At 38.8% G+C, this 17,756-nt stretch overlaps 1 protein-coding gene across 1 annotated transcript in view; it reads right to left on the minus strand.

Annotated features, from left to right (window-relative positions):
- Positions 1-13,955, minus strand: part of si:dkey-97a13.12 — a 15,040-nt gene extending 1,085 nt beyond the window's left edge. The window contains exons 1-4 of the mRNA XM_044368579.1: positions 12,958-13,955; positions 12,753-12,796; positions 5,997-6,167; positions 4,675-4,769 (exon numbers count right to left, since the gene is read on the minus strand). Of these exons, the coding sequence (XP_044224514.1) occupies positions 4,675-4,769; positions 5,997-6,167; positions 12,753-12,796; positions 12,958-13,024 (377 nt within the window). The 5' untranslated portion in view covers positions 13,025-13,955. The remainder of the gene's footprint in view (positions 1-4,674; positions 4,770-5,996; positions 6,168-12,752; positions 12,797-12,957) is intronic.
- Positions 13,956-17,756: the final 3,801 nt, after the last annotated feature.

The following is a 17,756-nucleotide window of genomic DNA, read 5'->3' on the forward strand; positions in this document are numbered from 1 at the left end:
TCCTCCACATAGTCAAAGACAAAAGAAACTCAAGTTCTGTGTTTAAGTACAGTTTTGAGGTACTTGTACTTTACTTGAGTATTTCCATGTGATGCTACTTTCTACATCTCAGAGGGAAATATTGTACTTTCTACTCCACTACATTTATTTGACAGCTTTAGTTACTTTTCAGATGAAGATTTGACACAATGGATAATATAACAAGCTTTTAAAATACAACACATTGTTAAAGATGAAACCAGTGGTTTCCAACCTTTTTGTCTTTTGACGTCTTACAAAAAGCAGTGTGTAGTCGGGGTCACATTTCACATGTCTATGAGTTGTTAACAGCTCCACCAAATAGTGATTTTTCCCTCTAAACTTCTCACATGCTTTCATTTCAATAAATGTTCAAATGATCCAATATTTCAGCAAAAATCAAAGATTAGAGAAAAAGTCCAAAAACTGAAAACAGATTTGTGTATCAGAACTTTGTTTTTTCTTCTTTCCTCTCCCATTAATCATCTCACCACCCCTCAGATTTATCTGCTGACCCTTTGGAGGGGCCCGACCCCTAGGTTGGGAACCACTGGACTAAACTAGCTAACTGTATATAAAGTAGTTGAATATCTTGTCAAAAGCTTTTTCGATGTAAAAGAACACTGCCAGTTTTATTTCTTTTTTGTTGAAGTTTCTATGACTATCGTCTGATAATTGAAGGATGTTGTCTGTGGTGACTCTCCCTTTCCTGAAACCAGTTTGGTGAATTCCCATTGATTCTCTGTGGTTGGTGAGGCATGAGATGAGCACTCTTCAAATCAAATCAAATCAAATCAAATTTATTTATAAAGCACATTTAAAAACAACCACAGTTGACCAAAGTGCTGTACAATAAGATATCAAGAATAAATTAAAACAACACGACAGGGTAACAGCAAACAAGAAACAAGAACAAATAGAAAACAAGTAATAGTAGAACACTGGGTTTTAGCGAACAAGTGAGTCTTTAGTTTGGCCTTAAAAGTGTCTCGGGAAGGGGAACACTTAATTCCAAGAGGTCAGCTGTTCCAAAGTTTTGGGGCAGCTACATGAAATGCACGGTCATCCCTCAGCCGCGATCGAGGGACAGCGAGCAACAGTTGACCAGAGGATCTCAGAGATCTGGTGTTGTGAAGGGGGCAGATGAGCTCCAAGATGTACTGGGGCGCCATGCCATGTAGAGCCTTAAAAACAAATAAAAGTACCTTAAACTCAGTCCTATACTTGACTGGTAACCAGTGCAGGGAGGCCAGTGTAGGTGTGATGCTGTCTCTCTTCCCTGAGCCAGGCATTAGCCGAGCAGCAGCATTCTGCACTAGTTGCAAGCGAGACAGGGATGACCGGCTAACAGCCAGATAAAGGGCATCGCAGTAGTCCAGACGGGAGGAAATCAGAGCGGTTGTGACAGTCTTCAAGTCGTTGAATGAGAGGAGTGGTTTCAATTTGGCAATGCTTCGTAGGTGGAAATAACAACCTTCGACAACAGAATTAATTTGTTTATCAAAAAATAAACTCTTTCAAACAGTTTTTCTATGTGACTGAGAAGGCTAATGGGGCGGTAGCTTGTGGCATTGTGCAGGTCTGGTTCGTGGATCGTAGTAACAACTGCAGCCTTCTATGGTGAGGGCAAATGACCAGTCACGAGGAGGGTGGAGAAGAACTGTGCAAGGTGCTGAAGGTAAGCGACTGGTGCTTGTTTTATTTATATGGTATCAACATTGTCTTCCCCCACTGCTTTGTTTTTCTTTTTTTTCAGATGGTGTTGTATATCTAACTGACTGACGGGGAGTCCCAGCTATTTAACCTCTGTGGCATCGTTATCAGGGTCAATCGATACCACTTGGTTCATTAGTGCTCCTGGCTGTTGTAACAACAGTCATTTGAGTTGTTGGAGTGACCTGAGGCCAGGTGTAAACAACAGTCGTTGCAGTTGTCACATGAGGCCAAATGTGAATGATTGTAACTTCCTGTTTTCAGTCAGTTCTTTAACCAAAAATTACAAATTGATCTGATTTTAAGGAAGAGTTAGAGAAATATGGAGCCATCACCAAACTCTGACCTGCCAACAAGTATTTTACAGTTAAATACAAAAACGTTTTAAAATGGTGAGCAGGTTTTAACTGAGACTTCACCGTAAACGAGGAAACACAATTTTAATTCACAGTACTGCTCCTCATCCTGGAATGTGGCCAAACCTGACAACCATCCCTGTTCTTTCAAACACAACAAGATCCAATCTGTGCATTTCATTGTTCCCTCCCCTTCAGATCTACAGATAGAAGATGGGTGTAACCAATATGTAATGTAGTATAAGAGCTGTCAGGCTGCATTCACTGCAGAAACTTATATTACCACGTGGTTCGTTAGTGCTCCTGGCTGTTGTAACGACAGTCAATAGAGGTGTTGGAGTCTCCTCAGGTCAGGTGTAAACAACAGTCGTTGGAGTTGTCATGGGGCCAGGTGTGAATGGTTGTTAAGTCTCCTTGGAAGGGATGAAGGAACAGCATTGTAGGTGGGGGAGAGGTGGTGTTGTAGACCTCCTCTGCTGTTGAGAGATGGTTTCCCTACTTTGACGTCGATGCCTCCGTCATTTCTCTTTCAAACCATCTGTCCTCTCCAGAATATGCACGTTGTTTTCCTCAAAAGAGTGTCTCTTATCTTTCAGGTGTATACTGCTGAGTCTTGACCAGAGGAATCAGCCCTCCTGTGTTGAGCCATGTGTTTGATTAATGGTTGTTTAGTTTCTAAGTCTGTGCTTCTCACTGCATTGGACACATACACTAGATTGCCTTTCTTGTGTTTGGGTGTGCAGTCTTTAGGGTAAACAAGTCTCTGTCTTAGTGTGTTGCTGGGTTTGAAAAACACAGGGATGTGGTGTTTGTTGGGAATCCTCCTCAGTTTTTCAGATACTCCAGACATGTAAGGAATGACAATGTTGTTGTCAAAAATGCCTCAAGGAAGTTTATTAAATATGTGAGAAAATTATAATGCAGTCATTAAACTATTTTATCACACTTTAGTGTAACAACTTCCTGTTGTCAGTCAGTTTTATAACCAATTAATAGAAATTGATCTGATTTTAAGGAAGAGTTAGAGAAATATGGAGCCATCACCAAACTCTGACCTGCCAACAAGTATTTTACAGCTAAATACAAAAACGTTTTAAAAAGGTGAGCAGGTTTTAACTGAGACTTCACCGTAAACGAGGAAACACAGTTTTAATTCACAGTAATCCAATCTGTGCACATATATAATAATCATTCATTATGTCCTTGTACATAGCTGACATTCTGGGTTAAACTAACTGATTGTGTGGATGAAGTGAATCTGAACATGAAATCATTGAACAAGAGTCATTTAACAGACTTCACTGATTGGATGTGTGAACAATCTGAAGCTTTACATAATCAATAAAGATGTTTTTTCAACAGTGAGCAAAGTATTTTCTTCTGTCTTCATCTCAGGATCTCATTCAAAGCTTCTGGAGAAAATGTGAAACTAAAATGAGAGTTTATTTGAGGCAGTTTTCCTCCTGAAACACCACAAAGTCCAGAGTTCATGTTCAGAGCAGACAAACGTTTGTCAGTCAGTCTCTGAACTTTCAGCTTTCTTCACTAAAGCAGCTTTGTCACAGAGGAAAGAGCAGAGTTTTCTATCACTTGTTGCTTTAACAAACATTTAGTTGATAAAGATTTTGTTGAGTCCTGACAAACATGAAACCACAGATATTGTGTCAGTTTTCTTCCTGCAGTGAAAATCACAGCAGGTCAACAACTGAAATCTGAAAACTGAAGCAGGACAGCAGAGGGCGCCATCATCCTGCTAACCAGGGATTAGTGGAGGTTAAACCGCCTCAACTCAGTTTGTCTGCAGGTTTAGTCAAGTCATGATTTTAGGTTGATTAAAAGACAACATGATAATAAGATAATAAGAATGCATCGTGTCATTCATGTTGGTAAATTGTGTCAAACTGCTGTAAGTCATTAGTTGGTTATGACATCATTAGATTATTAATAGTGAAGCATCAGTGTTAGAGCAGCATGTTACTGTTGTAGCTGCTGGAGGTGGAGCTAGTTTACACTACTTTATATACAGTTAGCTAGTTTAGTCCAGTGGTTCCCAACCTAGGGGTCGGGGCCCTCCAAAGGGTCAGCAGATAAATCTGAGGGGTCGTGAGATGATTAATGGGAGAGGAAAGAAGAAAAAACAAAGTTCTGATACACAAATCTGTTTTCAGTTTTTGGACTTTTTCTCTAATCTTTGATTTTTGCTGAAATATTGGATCATTTGAACATTTATTGAAATGAAAGCATGTGAGAAGTTTAGAGGGAAAAATCACTATTTGGTGGAGCTGTTAACAACTCATAGACATGTGAAATGTGACCCCGACTACACACTGCTTTTTGTAAGACGTCAAAAGACAAAAAGGTTGGAAACCACTGGTTTCATCTTTAACAATGTGTTGTATTTTAAAAGCTTGTTATATTATCCATTGCGTCAAATCTTCATCTGAAAAGTAACTAAAGCTGTCAAATAAATGTAGTGGAGTAGAAAGTACAATATTTCACTCTGAAATGTAGTGGAGTGGAAGAATAAAGTAGCTTCACATTGATTATTTTTTTGGTTTTAATATTGGAGTGTTGTTGCTGTAGTTACCTGGTGCAGCCACATGGGGAGGCTGCTGTCGTCACGGCGACTGGGACGGAGCCCCTCCTCATCAGCGTGGGCGTGGCTCTGGACGAATCACCGCCCTGCAGCACAAAGACAGCGTTACATCAATGCTGGCTGCCAGCCAATCAGCTGCTGAGTTTATTTCTGTTCAGCTATTTTCAGCACAAACAAAAACAACCTTCAGTGCGACCAGAGAAGAAGAAGAGAAACAGCTGATAGTACAATAAAAACCTTCAATTACTTTCCTCTTGTTAAACTATCAAACATCACTAAACGTTTGAATTAAAGAGACACTTCACTCTCAACTCTACTGAAACAGTTTAACAGTTTCGTGACTTTACAATGTTTAACCAGCAGTGACAGAAGTACTCACTTTAACCTGTTAACCTGTTAACTCTTTATTTGGAACAATTGAGGCTGTTTTAAGGTACAAATTACATGATGACTTACATTTGAACGGGTTTCTACTCCCCAAAAAAGCCTTTAATCCATGCAGATAATCCATTTAAACCCTTAACTTAATCCAGTCCATTAATGTATCACTTCATGAACTCCAAACCTGAGGTGAACCCTGAATTTTCACCTTAATTTAATAAATCTATATTCATTTCGGGTAAAAATTGTACAGTGGTTTTGTACATTTTAAGGAAATTTCAAGGTGTTACACATGAAGAAGATCCATAAAAAAGCCTTTAATATATTCCAATTTATTAATGTTTCCATTAATGTGTCCCAAATAAAGCAGTAAAAACACCTTAACCTTAAAATATCAGTAATTAAAATATGATGCTAAAAATATAATTGATTATCTGAATGGATTATCTAAAAGGTTCAAGGGATAAAAATCCCTTAAAAATGACCCCAAAACATGAAAACCATCAATTAACCACAGATTTGGACTGAATTTCCATCCAAATTACAAATATATGTCTGTTTTACAGTATAAATTACAGGTTACTTTTTATGTTTGTAGTTATATTTATAGTTTTATACCCTTTGAAAACCCCTTAATTCACATAGAAGACCCTTTAAAAAGCCTTTAATATATTTCAGCATATTAATCTATTCATTTGTCCCAGATAAATCTGTTAAAACATCAAATGTTTACAGTTAATGTGGAAATTAAGAAAAGTCATGAAACCCTTCATGTCTATTTCATTTGTTAATTAAGGGCTTTAAGGTGATTGGATGAAATTAAGGTGTTTGAGGGTTTTAGTTTTTTTAATTAATGTACTAATGATGTGATTTGCTGTGTTTGGGTTAAATCCTGGTACCAGTCTCTCAGTAAACCAGGTGAGCGTTGTTACCTGGACCGGCTCCACGCAGGCTGCAGGGAAGTAACCCTTGTTTCCGTTCATCAAGCGTCCGAACCACCAGGCCTCGTCCTCCTTAAACAGGACCTGGATCAGGTCTCCCTGGTTCAGGTCCAGCTCCTTCGGCCAGCGGGACCGGTAAGGGATCACCGCCGCTACCATCACCTGCCAATCAGAGTCCAGAGCTGCTGATATTACCAACACTAACGATGAAAAACCCTTAAAAATACCCTTAGTTAATACGTCAAGAATAATCAAATGAGTTCATGAGTGTTATTAAGTGTTATTAAGGTCACATCAGGGCTGAAATATTTTCAGCTGCTAATAATGAGATTTGATTGATTGATTGATTGATTGATTGATTGATTCAGTGTTCAGATATTTAACAGGTTTACTCAGATTTGGGTTATTTGGTTTTCTGTCTTTTTAAGGGGTAAAAACTTGAAAATGTGCAAATTATCATTACAGGTACCTCATTTCTTAAACCTTAATTTTTAATGAAAGTCAGTGGTTCACCTTAAATGTGTTGTTAATTAATTATATTTATATTTTAAGTGTTTTTAATGGATTATCTGCATGGTTTCAAATACCTCGAAAACTTTTATTATATCATTATTTAGGTAGTTTAAACGTTTTTCATTTATCCCATAAAAAGTCCTTAAACTATGCAGATAATTGATTAAAAAACTACATTTTTTATGAAGGTAAAAATATTCTGATTGCTGTTTGGTGTTTTGCTATTTTAAGAAATTTTTACTCCTTAAACTTATTTCACTTACAAACATCCAATCACATTAATCGATTAATCAACCCCTCAATTTGTACCTAATTGAAAATTTTGTGTATTTTGAAGCTACAAATGAAGGGTAACAAGTAATGTTATTTTGTATTTTAAGGGGTTTTACCTATTAAAAAGCTCTTAATATATTCCAGTCCTTTCATTTGTAAATGGTAAATGGACTGTACTTGTATAGCGCCTTTCTAGTCTTCCAACCACTCAAAGCGCTTTTTACACTATGAATCACATTCACCCGTTCACACACATTCATACGCTGAATGGTACAGATGCTACCATGCAAGGTCCCAACCTGCCCATCAGTGGAAATCTAATCATTCACACACTGATGGTTCAGCCATCAGGAGCAATTCGGGGTTCAGTGTCTTGCCCAAGGACACATCGACATGTGGACTGGACGAGCCGGGAATCGAACCGCCGATCTTCCGATTAGTGGACGACCCGCTCTACCTAAATATCTGAATACTGAATAGAAATCCCTTCAAATCTCATTGATTAGCAGCTGAAAATATGTCAGAGCTGTAACATATGATGCAATAATTAACTCATTAACACATCAATAGACTGGAATATATTAAGGGCTTTTTATTGTGTAAAAACACTTAAAAAATAACATTACAGGTTAGCCTTAACTTGTAGCTTGAACTACATACATTTAAATCAATTAAAGTGCAAATTCAGGGGTTGATTAATGGATAAATGCGATTGGATGTTTGTTAGTGAAATGTATTTAAGGAGTAAACATTTCTTAAAATAGTAAAACACCAAATAGCAATCAGGAAAAAGTGATTTAATAGATTATCTGCATGGTTTAAGGGCTTTTTAAGGGGTTATAGAAAAACCTTAAAACTACCTAAATAACATTAAAGCTTTCCAGGCATTTCTTTCATTTGAAAGAAAAAAGAATTTTGAATCCTTTAAAACTTCCAAAACCACGCAGATAATCCATAAAGTTAAAAAAAAGAAAGAAATATTATGATAATTAATAAAGAAAAAACAATTTAATTAGAGATTCTCTGGTTGTTTTCTGTTTAAATTGTTGTAAATAAAACTGAAATGTGTGTGTGTCCTCAGCCTCATGGTCTCTCAGTCGCCCAACTTTACCAGAGCGTCACCTGGACGCTGCAAAGATTGTGTGTGTGTGTGTGTGTGTGTGTGTGTGTGCATGCATGTGTGTGTGCGCTTCATTCATTAGTGTGTCATGTCACCTTTAATCTGTTTTAAATAGCTGCTGTTCAGCTCACAGAGGTCAGAGGTCACACTGACGTAACACTGATTACTGCACACACTCACACACTCACACACACACACACACACAATGAATAAACTAAATTAAAGGTTCAGTCTGTACAGTTATTAGTTACATCATCGTTCCTTTCAGCTGTTCTGTTATTGGACTCATGGATGTATTTAGGAGACTAGATACATATCATGCTTCCTGATTTTTGGGCCCATTGAGCGTGCTCAGTAGAGACTTCTACTGACTTCCTGTTGGCTCTCCACTCATTTAAATGTTGATAAAATAATGTAATCAAGTGTCTCTTTTAGACTTTCCAAATGTTATCGGACCGAATGGATCAAATTCCAATAATAAAATGAGTTGTTTCACTCGTTTATTCCTCGTTTTACAGCTGCTCATTTTGCAATGAATGTGTATAAAACAAGCAGGAAGTTCTGGGTCTGAAAAGTGAAGCCAAGGCGGAAGTGCCTTAAACTTGCATTCTCTCTAACGGCCAGCAGGGGGCGACTCCACTGGCTGCAAAAAGAAGTCTGATTGTATTGAAGTCTATGAGAAAATTACCCTACTGCTCACTTGATTTATTACCTCAGTAAACACTTTTCTAACGAGTTTATGGTCTCAATCGTTTGTTTCAAGTTTTCTCCAATATATCATGATGACCATTTTGTAAATTATAGTCCCATTTAGAGTAAAATAGATGATAGAGCAGGGTATGCTTTAGGGCTTGGCTACATTGTGACTGGTAAGTGTCTACCACTACAACGTCAACTACATAACATAACCACTGTGTAACCAGATTCACAGAGTACAGGCGTAGTTGCTGCTATTTCAGTGTGTTTTCAGTTCATGGAATTTAATTGTAACATTTTGTTCAGCTAAAAAAGTCTCGTTTAGTGTTTGGTTGTGATAAAAGATCCTCTAAGGAGTCGGCTGTTCAGTTTTTCCAATGAGAAAATTTTGTTTTAATGGTTTTAGGTCTGTTTTTCACTAGTGGAAATTAGCATTAGCATTAGCATTATCACTGTTAACCACAGATTATTAACTGCACTGTGCTAACCAAGCTAGCAGCTAGCGCTATGGTCAGCTCCACCCTCTCATCAAAATATGGTGACTTCTGGCTCCAAAAATCAAACATGGCGATGGTCAAATCACTAAACTCAAAACTGCAGTCCACCAATGGGTGACATCACAGTGACTACGTCCATATTTTTTACAGTCTATGGTATAAAATGCTTTTTGGGTGGTTGTAATTACACAGTGTGACCACCATGTCAGACGGTACTGTTCTTGGGGGTTGATTGGACAAGGGTTATTTTCTTTACAGTCCCCAGAAGGTGCGTCACTTTCTTTTAGGTGCGTCACTCTCTTTAAGGTGCGTCACTTTCTTTAAGGTATGTCGCTTTCTTTAGAGTCCCTGCAAGGCGGAACACTTTCTTTAGAGTCCCCACAAGGCAGATCACTTCCTTTAGTCCCCATAAGGCACGTTACTTTCATTAGAGTCTCCACAAGGTGCGTCACTTTCTTTAGAGTCCCCACAAGGTGTGTCACTTACTTTAGAGTCCCTGCAAGGCACATTACTTTCATTAGAGTCTCCACAAGGTGCGTCACTTTCTTTAGAGTCCCCACAAGGTGTGTCACTTACTTTAGAGTCCCTGCAAGGCACATTACTTTCATTAGAGTCTCCACAAGGTGCGTCACTTTCTTTAAGGTGCGTCACTTTCTTTAGAGTCCCCACAAGGTGTGTCACTTACTTTAGAGTCCCCACAAGGCGGATCACTTTCTTTAGAGTCCCCGTAAGGCACATTACTTTCATTAGTCTCCACAAGGTGTGTCACTTTCTTTAAGGTGTGTCACTTCCTTTAGAGTCCCCACAAGGCGCGTTACTTTCTATAGAGTCCCAGCAAGGTGTGTCACTTTCTATAGAGTCCCCACAAGGTGTGTCACTTTCTTAACAGTCTCCACAAGGTGCGTCGCTTTCTTTAAGGTGTGTCACCTTCTTTAGAGTCCCTGCAAGGCACATTACTTTCTTTAGAGTCCTCACAGGGTGTGTTACTTTCTTTAGATTCTCCACAAGGTGCGTCATTTTCTTTAAGGTGCTTCACTTTCTTTAGAGTCCCCACAGGGCGCGTTACTTTCTTTAGAGTCTCTACAAGGTGCGTCACTTTCTTTAGAGTCCCCACAAGGTGCGTCACTTTCTTTAAGGTATGTCACACTCTTTAGAGTCCCCACAGGGCGCGTTACTTTCTTTAGAGTCTCTACAAGGTGCGTCACCTTCTTTAAGGTGCGTCACTTTCTTTAGAGTCTCTACAAGGTGCGTCACTTTCTTTAAGATGCGTCACTTTCTTTAGAGTCCCCACAAGGTGCGTCACTTTCTTTAAGGTGCGTCACTTTCTTTAGAGTCCCCACAAGGTCCGTCACTTTCTTTAAGGTATGTCACACTCTTTAGAGTCTCTACAAGGTGCGTCACTTTCTTTAAGGTGCGTCACTTTCTTTAGAGTCCCCACAGGGCGCGTTACTTTCTTTAGAGTCCCCACAAGGTCCGTCACTTTCTTTAAGGTATGTCACACTCTTTAGAGTCTCTACAAGGTGCGTCACCTTCTTTAAGGTGCGTCACTTTCTTTAGAGTCTCTACAAGGTGCGTCACTTTCTTTAAGGTGCGTCACTTTCTTTAGAGTCCCCACAAGGTCCGTCACTTTCTTTAAGGTATGTCACACTCTTTAGAGTCTCTACAAGGTGCGTCACTTTCTTTAAGGTGCGTCACTTTCTTTAGAGTCCCCACAAGGTCCGTCACTTTCTTTAAGGTATGTCACACTCTTTAGAGTCCCCACAAGGTCCGTCACTTTCTTTAAGGTATGTCATGCTCTTTAGAGTCCCCACAAGGTGCATCACTTTCTTTAAGGTATGTCGCTTTCTTTAGAGTCCCTGCAAGGCACGTTACTTTCATTAGAGTCTCCACAAGGCGCGTTACTTTCTTTAAGGTGCGTCACTTTCTTTAGAGTCCCCACAAGGCACGTTACTTTCTTTAAGGTGCGTCACTTTCTTTAGAGTCCCCACAAGGCGCGTTACTTTCTATAGAGTCCCCACAAGGTGTGTCACTTTCTTTAAGGTGCGTCACTTTCTTTAGAGTCCCCACAAGGCGCGTTACTTTCTATAGAGTCCCCACAAGGTGTGTTACTTTCTTTAAGGTGCGTCACTTTCTTTAGAGTCCCCACAAGGCGCGTTACTTTCTTTAGAGTCCCCACAAGGTGTGTTACTTTCTTTAAGGTGCGTCACTTTCTTTAGAGTCCCCACAAGGTGTGTCACTTTCTTTAAGGTGCGTCACTTTCTTTAGAGTCCCCACAAGGCGCGTTACTTTCTTTAAGGTGCGTCACTTTCTTTAGAGTCCCCACAAGGCGCGTTACTTTCTATAGAGTCCCCACAAGGTGTGTCACTTTCTTTAAGGTGCGTCACTTTCTTTAGAGTCCCCACAAGGCACGTTACTTTCTTTAAGGTGCGTCACTTTCTTTAGAGTCCCCACAAGGCGCGTTACTTTCTATAGAGTCCCCACAAGGTGTGTCACTTTCTTTAAGGTGCGTCACTTTCTCTAGAGTCCCCACAAGGCGCGTTACTTTCTATAGAGTCCCCACAAGGCGCGTCACTTTCTTTAAGGTGCGTCACTTTCTTTAGAGTCCCCACAAGGCGCGTTACTTTCTTTAAGGTGCATCACTTTCTTTAGAGTCCCCACAAGGCACGTTACTTTCTATAGAGTCCCCACAAGGCGCGTTACTTTCTTTAAGGTGCGTCACTTTCTTTAGAGTCCCCACAAGGCGTGTTACTTTCTATAGAGTCTCCACAAGGTGCGTCACTTTCTTTAAGGTGCGTCACTTTCTTTAGAGTCCCCACAAGGCGCGTTACTTTCTATAGAGTCCCCACAAGGCGCGTTACTTTCTATAGAGTCCCAGCAAGGTGCGTCACTTTCTATAGAGTCCCCACAAGGTGTGTCACTTTCTTAACAGTCTCCACAAGGTGCGTCACTTTCTTTAAGGTGCGTCACCTTCTTTAGAGTCCCTGCAAGGCACATTACTTTCTTTAGAGTCCTCACAGGGTGTGTTACTTTCTTTAGATTCTCCACAAGGTGCGTCATTTTCTTTAAGGTGCTTCACTTTCTTTAGAGTCCCCACAGGGCGCGTCACTTTCTTTATAGTCTCCACAAGATGCGTCACTTTCTTTATAGTCTCCACAAGATGCGTCACTTTCTTTAAGGTGCATCACTTTCTTTAGAGTCTAGTTCTTTAGAGTTTAGTTTAGTGTTTTGTATGTAATTTTGGTAAATGGCTCTAAATACTACCATTCCCATGAGCCTCAGCTGCTGTTGCCATGGAGAAGAAGCCAGTCAGAGAGGCAAATCAGAGCAGCAGAAAATTTAAATGGCTTCTTTTCCACTGTTAATTCAACATTTCCTTCTTCACTTTTTAAGATGAAGAAATTTGTGATGAAGTGATTGTAAAGGATTTTTACCCCCTAAAAATATATCTCCGTTCATTAATGTTTCCCTTCATTTATCCCAAATGCAGTTAAACCTGTTAACTATCTGAATGATGATATGTATTGTGCTATTCTAAAGCATTTTAAACCCTGAAAAAACCTTAATTTTGTAGATTTAATCAGGTTTTGCACATCAGGGTTTTCAGATTCATGTGGATGAAAAATTTGAAGTTTCAGATTCTCACTTTACCTTTTCTGCCTCTGCAGGTCGCGTCCTCGTCCTCGACCTGCACACTGAAGTAACAACAGAAACACAGTCTGAACATCGACACAGGAGGGTTGACGGTTCAGAGGAGCTGAAACCACTGATCTGATCATCAATATTTAGATAGATTATAGATTGCAGATACATCCTGTGTGTGTGTGTGTGTGTGTGTGTGTGTGTGTTGACCCACCTTGCGGGGAGAGGACGGTGGTATAAACCTCAAAATGTTCATCGCTCTGTCTGTAGATCTGCTGCATGCTGCTCTGTAACACACACACACACACTCTGCTCTTAAATACCTGCTGTCACTAATCCTGACCGGCAGGTGTGTCTCTGTAACACACACACACACACACACACACACACACACACACACACACACATTGAGGACATCAGGTGTTTCTGAGCAGGAGGATATAATAATATGTCTGCAGCTCTTACATGCTCAGACACCTCACTTCAGTTAAAAACAATCATAAACTAAAATAAAGAAAACAAAACTGAAAATACAAGTTATTGCAGGACATTAATGACTCATTAAAAGCACTACTGAAGGTGATTTTGACAGGTTGCTGTAGCCATCACATCGCTCCGTATTGTGGCAATGCAATGTGATACGAAACAATATGATATGATACAATATGAAACAATAAAATGCAACATAGGGAAGATTCACCGGTTCGCATTAGTGCACCAGAGTAAATATTCACGATGCGATTGCCCTGAATAAAAAAGTGCACAGGATACGATTTGGGATGAACCTATAATGCATCATTTTTAACATCTTTGCATCAGTAAAATCTGGTTTATTTATATATAATTAATAGTAGAGGCCCTATGTCTTTATTATTTAGAAATGTGACCAATAATTTGATATTTAGACTGATTCTTCCTCTCTAAACTGTTTCTGAAGCGTGCTAGCATGCTACAGCTAAGTGGTGCACTGCCAAAACATTCTGGGTGGAACTTGTGTTTTAGCATTATTATTCTGCGTGTTGGTGGATTATTAAACTATTCTGACAGTATATGTTTGGGTCACGGAGCATATGCATGTAAACTGGAGACAGAGAACATTACACCATAAAGGACATGTGAAAAGGCTGTTTGTGAAAGGTCCAAGTGCTTTTTAGAGATAAAAAAGAAGCAGAAATGAGATGCTGACTGCAGTTCTAAAGAAACTGGTACGTAAAGTAATTTTTTAATTTATGATTTTATGAAAATTTATGAATTTTAGTAATTTATGATTTGCTGTATGCTTAAGAAATAAAATCAAACTCTCTTTAATTGCATATAGCATCACTCTTTTGCACCGTGTCAAATCGTGTCGTATCACGTTGAATCAAACTGTCAAATCACACTGCATTGCAATAGCGGTGAATCGTATCGCATTCGTAGTTGTTCCATATGTATTTTTAATGTATTGGATCATTGGCAATGCATCAAGATGTGTATTGCATCAGCCTCAGTGATGGAGATGCACGATACGTTACGATACAATATGATACGATACGATACGTTACGATACGATATGATACGTTACGATACAATATGATACGATACGATACGATACGTTACAATACGATACGATATGATACGATACGTTACGATACGATACGTTACGATACGTTACGATACGATATGATACGATACGATACGTTACGATACAATATGATACGATACGATACGATACGTTACAATACGATACGATATGATATGATACGTTACGATACGATACGTTACGATACGTTACGATACGATATGATACGATACGATACGTTACGATACGATATGATACGATATGATACGTTGCAATGCGACATGATACGATACGTTACGATATGATACGTTACGTTACGTTACAACATGATACGATACGTTACGATATGATACGTTACGTTACGTTACAACATGATACGATACGTTACGATATGATACGTTACGTTACGTTACAACATGATACGATACGTTACGATATGATACGTTACGAAACATTGCGATATGATACGATACGACACATTGCAATGCGATGCGAAACGTTACGTTGTGATGCGATGCGCTGCGATGCACTGCAATGCATTGCGATGCGATGTGTTGCGATGCGTTGCGATGCGATGCAATATGATACGATACCATACGATGCGATACGATATGTTACGATGCGATACGTTACGTTACGGTACGATATGATATAATACGTTACGTTATGATGCGATACGATATGTTATGTTACGATGCGATGCAATACGATGCGATGTGACGCGATGTGATGCGATACTGTACGTTACGTTAAGTTACGTTACGTTACGTTACGTTACGTTATGATATGATATGATGCGATGTGATACGGTACGGTACGATATGATACGATGCAATACGATATGTTACGTTACGATGCAATGCAATGTGATGCCATACGGTACGTTACGTTAAGTTACGTTACGTTACGTTATGATATGATATGATGCGATGTGATATGGTATGTTATGTTACGATGCGATACGATGCGATGTGACGCGATGTGATGCGATACGGTACGATACGATATGTTACGTTACGATGCGATGCAATACGATGCGATACGGTACTGTACGATACGATATGAAGAGATGCGATGCGATGCAATACGATGCGATACGGTACTGTACGATACGATATGAAGAGATGCGATGCAACTTTGTTGTCCACTTACACTGAAATTCATTTTGACTCAGTGGGCGGTTCAGTTTAAGAGATTAAACAGTCAAACTAACATAAGAATCACGCACATCATTTCCTCTGGATTCAGATCTCAGTGAGCAGCAGGACAAACTGACTCTACATCACCTGTTAGAGGACAGAAGTTTCTATTCTCCATTTAAAACATGCGAGGAATCAGAAGACTTTTGAGCTCAAACATATTGAACTGAATGAGAGGTCAGAATAATAACCTGCAGCTTTTTATTAGTTGACAGATACGCACACTGATCAACAGGAAACAAAACAACTACTAAATAAATCAGAGTTCACCGTACAGTTCATGTTAAAAACAGACTTAAACCACAAATCTTCAACATACTTAATGTCAAACTTAAGTGACATATAACATAATAACAGATGAGTTATCTACAGTTTATACTGAATAAGTGTTTAAAACAACAAGGTGACTGTTTGTTTTCACATCTTTTGGGGTTTTTTTGCCTCATTGACAAAAACACAATAAACTAAATCAGTGAACTTTAGTTCAGGTGTCACAGTTTAATCAAACTTAATGACTGAATTTAACAAAAATGTTCAGTTTTTAATGTGTCTCTATTCAGTTTGTTTGTGACATATTGAACTCGTGTATGGAGCAGGTGAACAGGTGAGCTCAGGTGTGTGGCTCTGTGAGCTGCGGTGCGTTCAGGGTCCTTCTGTGTTTAGCTCGTTTGCTGCTCTCTGGGTTAAACCAGTTAAACACGGTCAGATCAGGTTTATATAACAGCTGTTTCTGGATCAGATTAAACCGGATTAAAACAACGAGAAGCTCTTCTCAGAAACACACGTGCACACGCACACGCACACACACACACACACACACACGTCCTGGGAGGCTTCTGATTGGATAGATGCTCTCGCACTGCAGAAATCTTTTATAACGCCTTTTTTGTTTTGAAACTGAGTCCTTAAAGCTTATAAAACAAGTTTTCTGAAATCCAGTTCTCTCTTGTTTCACTTGAATAATGAATTAATAAAAAAAAAAAAAAAACATCAATTAATATTAATGAGACAAATATGCTTCTATTAGAATATTTGGTACTTGTAATAAACACTTAGAGAAAACAGGAACATTAAATCACTTACTAGCGGTTTGCCTGCATACAAATATGTTATTCAGCAAAGCACAAATAGTGGGGTTTTTCACAAATATTTGTTTCATACAAATATTTTAAAAATTATTTGTTTTTGGGAAGAAAAAACAGCAGCGTGCAGGTCGGTTACATCGCTACCTCAGCGTCTCTCCTCTGCTCCGCTGTAGCGCTCGATTAGCAGAAAACACAAAGTCTGCGTCAGTAAACAGGACAAAAACAAAACAAAAAAAAACAGACCCAACACAGCACACATACACAACACAGAAACAGTACACCAGAGGTTACAGACAATAAGTAAAGGAAATATAATAAACTTGTTTAACAATCCTTCTTAAACAGGACTACTCATTCTACCTACAAGGATCAGGTTTCTATTTAATTGTGCTGGCTTTATTCTTAACAGTCAAAAACACTTAACGTAGAAGTCTCTTAGTTATACAGTCTTTTATAAGTGTCCATCAGTGAACTGAAACAGCTGCCTGTGAAAGTCTTTACGTTTGTTTTACTTCACTGCATCAGTGACGTGAATCTGGACTTTATTTATTTTAAAATAATTTAAAATATAAGTTTTCTCAAAACATTTGTTGCTACTGAGATTGAGTTAAGAAACAGACGTGATGTTTTCTTATTTAAACGTGTTTTTATAATAAAATCATTAACAGCTGATTGACTGAAACGAGGAGAATCACATTTATTTTGATCATGTAGGTTGTTTCCTCTGATCTTTGCTGTTCTTCCTTGTGAATTATAATTTATTATCGTCACTTTTCAGGTGTTGGAGAGTTATATAGATATAAAACAGGAAAAGATGATGAGTCACTGAAACGAGTCAAGAGGAAGAAGTTTGTTTCTGTCTCTTCTGTTTTTACAGCTTTACAGCAGCAGAATCTGATTTGTACATTCAATCAGTCACAAAAACACAATAAATAGTCATCCAGGTGTCTTGTAATGCTTAAAGGACGAGTTCACTGTTCTTCTAATCTGTCTTAAACCAACAGTCAGTCTTCAGATGAACATTAAAGCTGTTTTTCTTGCTGTAATCATTCTTCCTGTTCATACTGACCATTAGAAGATCCCTTCATAATGACCTTACAATGGAAGTGATGGGGGACAAAATCCACAGTCCTCCTTCTGTGCAAAAATGTATTTAAAGTTCATCTGA

Source organism: Thunnus albacares, chromosome 12, assembly GCF_914725855.1.
Source record: "Thunnus albacares chromosome 12, fThuAlb1.1, whole genome shotgun sequence".
In the NCBI taxonomy this organism is placed as follows: Eukaryota; Metazoa; Chordata; class Actinopteri; order Scombriformes; family Scombridae; genus Thunnus; species Thunnus albacares.